The sequence below is a fragment of the Prosopis cineraria genome, unplaced genomic scaffold (genome assembly GCF_029017545.1).
Source record: "Prosopis cineraria cultivar Desert tree isolate PC_DT_omini unplaced genomic scaffold, ASM2901754v1 PC7, whole genome shotgun sequence".
Taxonomy (NCBI): Eukaryota; Viridiplantae; Streptophyta; class Magnoliopsida; order Fabales; family Fabaceae; genus Prosopis; species Prosopis cineraria.
The window spans coordinates 6500596-6511656 of NW_026555338.1; the positions used below are offsets into that span (position 1 = coordinate 6500596).

General features: G+C 35.8%; 1 protein-coding gene across 1 annotated transcript; it reads right to left on the reverse strand.

Moving 5' to 3' along the window:
- Positions 1-4353: 4353 nt before the first annotated feature.
- LOC129316439 (uncharacterized) lies at positions 4354-10665 on the reverse strand (the record flags this gene model as incomplete). Its single annotated transcript, XM_054960868.1, has 8 exons — positions 4354-5043; positions 5323-5373; positions 6929-7002; positions 8632-8752; positions 8810-8927; positions 8960-9285; positions 9583-10295; positions 10410-10665. Coding segments are annotated over 8 exons (2349 nt in total), but the record flags the coding sequence as incomplete, so codon positions are not given.
- Between the last annotated feature and the right edge of the window lie 396 nt (positions 10666-11061).

The following is an 11061-nucleotide window of genomic DNA, read 5'->3' on the forward strand; positions in this document are numbered from 1 at the left end:
TTAAATTAGAGTTTTGCGATTAGTTTAGAGTTGGATGATAAAGCTTTGAACCTATAGGTTCAATTTGGCCCTAATTCTTTGAGATTTTAAGGTTAAAATTGTGTTTGAGTAAAATGAGAATAGTTGAGATGATGTAAAGTGGTAATCAAGTAGTAATGGATCTAGAATGGATAAATAAAAAAGAATAGATGGCTAAATATAGCCATAAGTAGTAGTTATATACTTTTGGTTAAATTAGACCAAATGACTAAATTGTGTTTAGATTGACAAATTACACATGTGAGTTAAGAAAGGAAGCTTGTGACAAGTTATATTGATAGTTGAAATCTATAGGTAACCTTTCTAGTGATAGAAAGTTTGAGGTAACCAAATAACTTCCTTTGTTTGACTATTTGTTGTAACTGTGTGTGAGTAGGCTATGTAGTACATGAAATTATTTTGAATTGAGCATGTTTTATAGCATTGAATATTTATTGTATAAAATGGAATTTTGGCTAAACAAGTAATGAAATTGTGGAATTTGATATGGAAATGCATATATGTATATATATGAGTAAAGTGGTGATTGGTAAGCTGTGAATGGTTTGGAAAGCATGATCATAGGGGTGGGAGTTCAACCATATGGAGTGTGGTAATAAGACCATATGGAATATTCTCCTTAGTGTCTAATGGGGTGTGATATTAGAAAATTGTATCTCCTTAGTGCCTTTCAAGGTGTATTATTGGAGATTATCTTCTTAGTACCTATTAAGGTGCCATGTTAGAGATTTGGACTCCTTAGTGTTTGTATGATATAGTGTTAGAGTCAATGACACCCCATTATGTATATTGGGGGAAACCATAGTTTAAAAGTGAGATAGAATACATTTAGCTGGATGATTCTACCACTAGGGCCAATGAAATTGTATATTGATTTAGGGAAAGTCTATGGATTTGAGTTGGGGTGATTCAGAGATTTGGATGATAGAGATCATGCTTATGTTAGAAAAGTGGTGAAAAATAGTGAAAGTGGTACAATGTGCTATGTTGATGAGATTTGAGATGGAATATATGCTATGTGCTATGTTAAATGGTATATTATGCTTTACTTTCATATAGTTGCATGTGATAATCAATAGGAGTGAGTTATTTTGTTACTGAGATTTTTATCTCACCCTTGTGGTTACATTTTTACAAGACAAAGTGCTGATAAGGGTAAAGGAAAAGAGTCAGGATCGACTTAGAATTGTTGAATCCGTGTGAACTCTGAGTATTGTGTAATGAATCAAAATCTTGTGTGTATATTGTTGCTTATTGCAAGTGTACGGATCATAGCAAGTAATATAATAAAAGTAAAGTATCATTCCCTCGAGGATTTATTCAAAAACAATGATCAAGCAAAAGACTAAGTAAATTTGATCAAGTTGAGCTACACAAAGTTAGGTGAAAATGATTTTGCAAATGAAATTAACTCTAGAAAATAAAGAAAAGTGAGTGATTCACAAACTTCCAACATAATTTAGGACCTAGGATTAATTGTCCCCCTTACATTTCATAACACCAAAATTACCTCCTTTCATAAATGCTTTTAATGAAAATCAATGCTAACCTAGGGTTTAAAAAATACTTGGACAAGCTCTCTCAAGTCATGAACAAGTGTTTAATTAAATTAATTGCCCAATCTCTTGTTACAATTAATAAAACTCAAATTTAAACACCAACCCTAATGTGGCTATGTAAGGCCAGCAAGTATATCTCTACCTTACTAGCAAAACCATCCATTCAACATGCAAATATCAAGTTCTTACACAAATTTATCCAAGTTCTACACTCAACCTAGCCCTTTCAAGCATCAATTAAGTGAACCCAACATCTAAATGGTGGCCAATCAAGTAGAAGCATTAAGGAAAGAGTAAACTAAACACATATATATCATTAATCACAAAACGAGAGGAGAAATATAGTGTTAATCCATACAAGGGTTCTAAATAATCCTAGAACAAAGGGTTTAGCTACTCATAATCATCCACAAGCTATAAATATACAAAATAAGTGGACCCATTTCAGATTACAAGAGAGGAAAGGGAAGAGGAATAGAAAAACCAAAAAAAAAATGAGCTCCAAATGTCTTCAAAGCTTCAATCTCTTGATCCCAACTCTTCCAATGCCCAAACCCTAGCACAACTAAGCTCCAAAAGTGTCTAAAAGTCTAAAGAATACATTCTGGGTCGAGCTCTCAGCTTATATGTATCCTAGCCAACTAATTTCTGATAAATGAAATGCAGCGTTTTTCTAACAGCGGTGAAAGTCGCGAACGAAAGTCACGACTTTGGGACGACTTTGGCAGTTTTGCACTGTTTTTACAGCTAACGAAAATATTCATTTTGCTCTTGATCTCTTCATCCAAGAGCCTTCCAAAGACATTCACAAAGCTCCAGAAATGCTTCTAATCAAAACTTCAATCAAAATAACAAGAAATTAGGCTAAAAATATCAAATTAAAGTCAAGAACACAAGCCCAAAACAAAATGCACATTTTCCTGAATTGGGCAATAAAAACATATACAATTAAACCAAAATGGATTAAAATCTAAGAAAAATGTGATGAAATAACATAAACTTCTAGAGGTTAACACACCCCTAAACTTAGATTTTTACTCGTCCTTGAGTAAAACAAGTAATAAAATAACTAGATTGATCAATTATTCATCTACTAAGCATGCATGAAAATATCCTCACTAGTTGCTCCAAATATATATTAAAGAGGATAGCAGTGAAATATAAAGGAATGCTTGATTCACAAATGAAGATCATGCTTTCCAACAATTTAGAAATGTGTGTGTGTGAGACCAGAGAATGATTATCCTGGAACTATCAAGTCAAGATGTAACAACTCAATATGCATGAAGCAAGCTCAATATCAAGACTTCATATGCCTAAACTCTTCTTCTCTCTCCACTAAAAGATTACTTCACATAATTCAAAATCAATGGGACTTTGTAAGCTTGTAGCGTGGTCGAAGATTTTGGGCTAATTGAAATGAAAGGATAAATGGAATTCAAAGAGCTTGAGATAAATGACAATGAGAAGCCAACCATTCCATCCTTACTAGCCAAATACTTTCCCCCAAACTTATCTCAAATATCATTCCTTGTACTCCCAATTTATTGAAATTGAAACTCTTTTTTTTTGCAATTTTTTTTTCATGTATATTTTTATTTTTTTATACTTTTTTTAGGAGCACAATTAATAGAATTTCAAACTTCATTTCCATTCCTCACACCTAAATTTACAACAACAACACCTCCTTGAATAACTAAACCAATCTTCCCCACTAGCACAACAATTTTTTTTATCACTTATCTTAAGAGTAAGGTAGTTCATAGATTTTCAAGTTGTAGAGGCTAGGGTCTAATGTAGGTTTCAAAAAGAAAATACATACGATTTTCAATTCCAGGCTCAAAAAGGGGTTCAAGTGGAAATGATGCAATAGGTAGGCTTGAAAGGCTCAAATGCATTTGAAAGAATGCCGAAATCAAATTTTAATATCATGCAAAGTGATTAAAATGCCTCAAGAGATTTCAAGATAGGTTCTAGAGTTTCTCAATTGAGAAAGAAAATGTACATAAACTTGCCACAAAATTTCCTAATAGAGGCATTCAAATCATTGTCTGGTTCGAAAGTGCAAAAGAAAATTTCACAAATTATTAGAAAGCAAGCCTTAACCCTACAAATCAAGCATGCCAAAATATTTATCACAACTTCCTATAAAACATACAATTTAAGCAACATTCTATCATTGGGTCACGCATTTTGTTCAACAAATCATTTCTCAATCTAGCTCAAATTTCAGAAAAGAGGAACAATAAATAGCTAAGTTTCAAAATTGAAGTTCATGTCAAATCAATCAAAATAATACCCTCACCCCCAAACTTAAATTGAACAGTGTTCGCACTGTCAAAAGGGTAAAATGAAGGCCCTCTCTCATGCAACTTAACAACCAAAAAGAAGGTGCATGAAAGGCACAAAAATATAGAAACTTGTAACAGTATAATTGAGATATATCCACAGGCAATCCAAAAATACAACTAACTATACCAGCATGTACACAAGTTATCATAGAGTAATTAGTTGCAAGAGATTAATCAAGGTATCACATATTAGCTACAAAAAGATCAAAGTTAGCCCTGCACAAAAGATATCAGAAGATCATGGCTAACCATATTTACCTAAAAAGAACTAATCAACAGCTAATTAGAATTAAAATCAGAAATAAAAGGCAGTAAAGTAAGGAAGGGTGAAGCTAGTCAGCATGAGTGTTTGAGTCTTAGCCAACATCAGTGTTGGCCACCTTTTCTTCCTTTGGCAAGTCCATCTAAAATCTTTGATGCAAGAATAACTCAATGTGGTGGAGCCCGAAGTCAATCCGATCCAGCTGGCTCTGGAGGCCCTCATGCATGTTTTGGATGAGTGCTATGAGGTTGCTCAGTGTAGGCTCAACATGAGGTGGATCAATATGCCTCCTACCATCTGCAGCTTGATCCGGTACCCCTCTTGGTCCCTTAGCACATTGCATTTCTCTATAATTGAACTTTGGCAAAGGAGGAAGCATGAGATCCTTCAGATAAGTGGGAACCTTCTTCTCTAAGCACACTTGAGTAATCAAGTGTGGGAACCCAAATGGCTGCTTGCAATATCTGCTTCTAGGAAACTTTCGCATATACTCAAACATGATTTTTGGAAAGTTAACAGGTTGCCTCATCATCAAGGTATATAACAGGACAGCTTGATCAACAGTCACATCGCTCATATGGGTCACTGGGATCATATTAGATGCCAAGAAGTACCACCATATACGAGTTGTCCTGTTTAGATTACAGCGCATAATACTCTTAGGATTGCCATGGGTGTCATGTTGCCAAATATTTTTGTCAGGAAGGCATAGCACTCGGACTACATCATCAAATGGCAATTGAGTTCTATTATTCTTGTAAATGGTATACTGGCACTCTTCTATGGGAGAAAGGTTGTACACCTTTCGAAATGTATCCTCAGTGATCTCTACCTATTTACCCCGTACCTTACATAGTAAGGTATCCTTGCAAGCAGCGTAGGCATAGTAAGCTTCTACAAGCGGTTGAAAGGCATGGCTCTGCTCACGGATGAGGCTAGTAGTATGATACACATCATGCAAATCATTGTAGAATTGCTCAGACCATCTCAAAGGGAAGGGTCTTTCTTGAACTATTTTTCTCTCCTTTAAATTTTTCTCAAAATATTCTTGAATCGCAGCAGTGGCAAATCGAGTTTTATCCCATCCCAATCCCTTAGAACTTTCACCAACCTCAATGACCTTAGCTTTTTTGGAAAGAGGGACACTTTTCTTACCCATTACCTACAAGAAAGCACTCAATGCAATACTAATGAGCAACAGCCAGTATAAGGAAGAATAAAGGTTCAAACTTAAAGCAAACATGATTAAATGAAGCTAGCACAAAATGGCACTTTACATAACATGTTTAAACAAGGTCTAGCTTCCATATAACAGATTTGAACTAAGGATTTAAAACATGAAGAGCAAAGCCAAGTCCAGAATCAAGAAGCATGACAGTGAGTGTTGAGCATAAGTCATAATCATAAGCTCAAGTTTCATAATAACAGCATTCAACCAAAGAAATATAGCTCATTTATGCTTACCAAAATCAACTTGTACAAGTATGCCAACATCATATCACTCTTTTTATCCTTCTAAGTAAGCCAAAAATGGAATTGTCAATACATAAATAGCCAATCACACCCATAAAACTTTGAGAGAGGAAAAAAAAAGGAATAGAGTTTAAAATTCAGTGCAGCATACTTGCTTACTATCCAAATTTAGAACCAAACAGCAACATGATTGCATAATTCTTGTCAATTTGAATCATAGAACTTACAAAACATGCCTCAAGCAATTTGAAATTTTCAATAGCCATATTTAAGGAGCCCAATTCAAGTATTAAAGCATCCAACAAGACAAACTCAACTCATTCTTGTTTAAAAGGTTAAAATTGGGACAATCAGCCACTTATATCCAGTTATCATATATCCATATTCCAAAATAGAAATTTCCCAATCTCAACTGACAATAATAAATTGAGTTTATCTATTGTATAATAGTAATTAACTCCAAAGCAAGGCTCAGTGCAGAATAAATCTCAAACTAAGAGCTTTAACCATGATTTAGCAATGCAGTCATCAACTTTAACCTCCAGTTGAGACAAAATTGAGCAACCAAAGTAATTATCCAAGGAGTATTACTAGAATTGCAAGCTATCTTGAGGCATAAAAACATACTTTTCAGTACAATAAAATACCACAATGAGTATCTAGAGACTATGAATTTGTGTTTAAAAATGGCACTCAACTCCCAGAACTAGTTATCATTAGCTAAAAGTCTCAATGTGGCTTAGGACAAAATAAGTTATGGTCAAGGATCAAACACGCATCATAACAAAATTCCCAACACCGCAGCAAAGCTATCTTAAAGCAAATATTTCTCGATGACAATGGTAATCAAATCAGAACATCATTCTAGAAATTCTCAATCATAGTTCAACTAATACAATCAGAAAACGCCTATGCTATTGCCCTTGGAATATAGATTTCATTTTCACAATTTCTCAGCTTATTTGAAGCAGTTCCTCAAAGAAGAAAGAATGCCCAGCAACATTAAAATAATTAAGTAACATAACAGGGTTCGGACTTAGTGAGCAAAAGCATGGATCTTAAAACACAAGGGAGAAAAGTGAGATTGCAACTAGAAAGAGGGAATGTGACAAAATATTGGTAGCAAACAAGGGGATAAGGTTTAACAGTGATATAAGGAATCACCGGAGAGATTAAAGGGATTTGAATAAAATAGCTATGGGAGAGGCAGAGAAGGAAAGAGAAGGAAAAAAGATGACACTAACTAGGAAGCTTCCAATTGATGGAGAAGCTATAGCAGCGATGATGGAGACAATGGTGAAGACGAGTGGACCAAACACTGACGGCAATGATAACACAAGGTTGACAGTGAAGGACTGAGCAGAGCTGAGATTGAAGCTCGTTAAGGGGGAGAGAGAGGACTCATAGCTCCACCACTTGAGAATGAAGCTCAGGATCTTGGTGCAGAGACAGAGGCAACGACTATGGAGTTACAGTGAACCATGAAGGTGAGCTACAGTGGTGATATCTTGGGCGAATGGCAAAGAGGAAGTGGAAGAAGTAGACGGTGGTTGTGGAAAATGAAGCTGGGAGATGAGAAAGGAAATGCTATGGTTGCCGGTGGAAGTGAGTCAACAAGGTGATGACGAAGGCGAGAGGAGATGAGAGACTGAGATAGGGCAGCGGTGGAGGGAGATAAGAGACTGAAATGAAAGTCTGTAGAAATGAGGAAAGAGAGAAAAGGAAAAACAAATGAAGGGAGCTGAGGTTTTTTTTTTCAAAATTGAACAAATTTTTTTTTAAACTAAGACCAGCTACAGACGCTGGAATGAAAAGAAGAGGGAGAATATGTTTTTTTTTAAAGAGAGCTGCAGAACTGGAAGGATAAGAAGAAGAAGGAATTTTTTTTTGATATTATATCTATATAAATATCTATATAGATATATATATATATATATATATTTTATAACACATAAGGGAAAGAAAAGAAAAGGATAGAAAAGAAAAGAAATATATATATATATATATATATAAATATTATATATATTATTGTTATTAATATTATATAAAAAAAATCTAAATTTTTTTTTTCAAACAGGTCCAGAGGAGATGAAAGTCGTGACTTTGGATTTAAGACTAAAATGAAAGTCACGACTTTGACCTTCTCTGGAATCTCAAAGTTGTGAGCCCAAAGTCATGACTTTTGTTAGAACTTTCTTGACAGCAAAATTCTGCAGCACCCTGCTTTCAAAAATCTGATTTGTTTACCCCTTAAAACCTCTTCCAAGCACTCAATTTGCTCCAAAATCAATCTCTAACCATTATTCATCAACTATACACAATTTCCTTTAATTTAGATGCAATCAACCCCTAAAAAGAACCATTTTTCATAGGAATCAAACCACAAAAAATTGCATTTACTTCAATAAGCTCAAAATAATTGCCAAGACAAGTTTATAAGCATAAAAACAACTTAAATAGCTTGACTTCCCTGAAATTTTCCTTCCTTTTGTGCTCTTTTATTCTTTGGCCACATTTCTTGCTTCTCCAAAGGCTTATACTTCCTCATATCTTCTTGTTAACCTACAAAAGAGACAAGATTACACATAACTTCACCAAAACAACTAAACTACAAAAGAAAAATCAAAAGATAAGGTTTAAAGCTTGGGTTGCCTCCCCAGTAGCGCTTATTTTATAGTCATTCAGCCTGACTCTTCTCTTCTTCAAGAGGCATCAGATAAGGGCAAGGTGATTACTTCACGATCTACCTCACCACCCCAGTAATGCTTCACTTGTTGTCCATTGACTTTAAATCTTTCTCCTTCACTGCTCTTTAGCTCAATAGCACTATGAGGAAATGCGTGGACCACATTGAACGGTCCCGACCATCTAGACTTGAGTTTGCTAGGAAATAATCTCAATCTAGAGTTGTACAAGAGTACTTTTTGGCCTGGCTCAAATGCTTTGCATAAAATTTTCTTGTCATGCCATCTCTTTGTCTTCTCTTTATATTGCCTAGCATTCTCATAGGCATTTAACCGAAATTTATCAAGTTCATTCAGTTGGAGAAGTCTCTTTTCACCCACGGCCTTAAAATCAAAGTTGAGCTTTTGAATAGCCCAATAAGCACCATGTTCTAGCTCTACCGATAGATGACATGCTTTCCTAAAAACTAACCGGTATGGAGACATGCCAATAGGAGTTTTGTAAGCCGTTCGATAAGCCCATAATGCATCGTCAAGTTTGGTGGACCAATCTTTTCTTGCCACTCCTACCGTCTTTTCAAGTATCTTCTTAATTTCCGATTAGAAATCTCAGCTTGCCCATTAGTTTGAGGATGGTAGGCAAGTGCAACCTTGTGCTTGACACTATATTTCTTCAAGAGAGATTGAAATTGATTGTTGCAAAAGTGAGTACCACCATCACTCACAATGGCTCTTGGTGCTCCAAAGTGGGTGAAAATATGCTTCTTCAAGAACTTGAGCACTACTTTAGCATCATTAGTGGGAAATGCCGCCGCTTCAACCCATTTTGAGACATAGTCTACAGCCACAAGGATATATTGATTGTTGAAAGACATAGGAAATGGTCCTATGAAGTCTATACCCCACACGTCAAACAATTCTACTTTAAGCATGTTGTTGAGTGGCATTTCATTCCTTCTAGAGATATTACCCATTCTTTGGCACCTATCACACTTTAAAACAAAGTCATATACATCCTTGACTAAAGAGGGCCAATAGAAACCACTTTGCAAGATTTTAGATGCTGTCTTGTCACCCCCAAAGTGGCCTCCATAGTTAGAAGAATGGCAACATCTTAGAATTTCTTGTTGCTCACACTCAAGAACACACTTTCTGATCATTTGATCAGCACATTGGCAAAACAGATAGGGTTCTTCCTAAAAATACAACTTAGCATCATAGAGAAACTTCTTCTTTTGATGAAACTTCAAATCAAATGGCAAGATGCCACAAACAAGATAGTTGACAATGTCTGCATACCACAGTGTTTGAATATTGTCAACCTTAAAGAGTTGCTCATCAGGAAAAGCTTCATCAATAATAACATTACCTTTAAGTTGAGCATCAGTACTCAACCTAGAAAGATGGTCTGCCACTTGATTCTCAGCACCCTTCCTATCAATAATCTTCAAGTCAAATTCTTGTAGAAGTAGTACCCATTGAATTAACCTTGCCTTAGACTCCTTCTTGCTAAATAGGTACTTCAAAGCTGAATGGTCAGTGTAAACTGTCACTTTAGTACCCACAAGATACGATCTAAACTTGGTAAAAGCAAACACCACTACAAGAAGCTCTTTCTCAGTTGTGGTGTAGTTTTCTTGAGCATCATCAAGTATTCTACTAGCATAGTAAATTGGGTGAAGCACTTTTTCTTTCTTTTGGTCAAGCATAGCACCCACAGCAAAGTTACTAGCATCACACATCACAATGAAAGGAAAATTCCAATCAGGAGCCATCATGATAGGTGCAGACACAAGTCTTTTCTTCAACTCTTCAAATGCTTTCAAACATGAATCATCAAATTTAAATTCAACATCTTTCTCAAGAAGAGTGTAAAGAGGCTTGACTATTTTGGAGAAGTCTTTGATGAAGCGGCGATAAAATCCCACATGACCAAGAAAACTCCTTACACCCTTAACATTAGTAGGTGGAGGAAGTTGCTCAATCACTGAAATTTTGGCTCTATCTACCTCCAAGCCATTTTTGGAGACTCTATGGCCAAGAACTATGCCCTCTTTAACCATGAAGTGGCATTTTTCCCAATTCAAGACCAAGTTGGTCTCTTCATATCTCTTCAACATATTGGCCAAGTTGATTAAACACTCCTCATATGAATCCCCAAAAACCGTGAAGTCATCCATGAAGACTTCCATAGTTTGCTCAATCATATCAGAGAAAATTGCCATCATACACCTCTGAAAAGTGGCCGGTGCATTGCATAACCCAAGAGGCATGTGCTTGAAAGCAAAAGTTCCATAAGGACAAGTAAATGTCATTTTTTCTTGATCCTCTGGAGCTATGGCAATTTGGTTATAGCCTGAATACCCATCAAGAAAGCAAAAGAATTCCCTTCCAGCTAATTTGTCAAGCATTTGGTCGATAAAGGGAAGAGGAAAGTGATCTTTCCTAGTAGCCGCATTTAGCTTCCGGTAATCCATGCATACTCTCCACCCAGTGACAGTGCGAGTAGGAATTAGCTCATTGTGGGTGTTAGCCACTACAGTCATGCCTCCCTTTTTTGGAATGCATTGAATTGGGCTCACCCAAGAGCTGTCAGAAATAGGATAGACAATGCCTGCCTCAAGCCATTTTAAGATCTCCTTTTTCACAACTTCCTTCATAATAGGATTCAACCTTCTTTGATGTTCCACAAA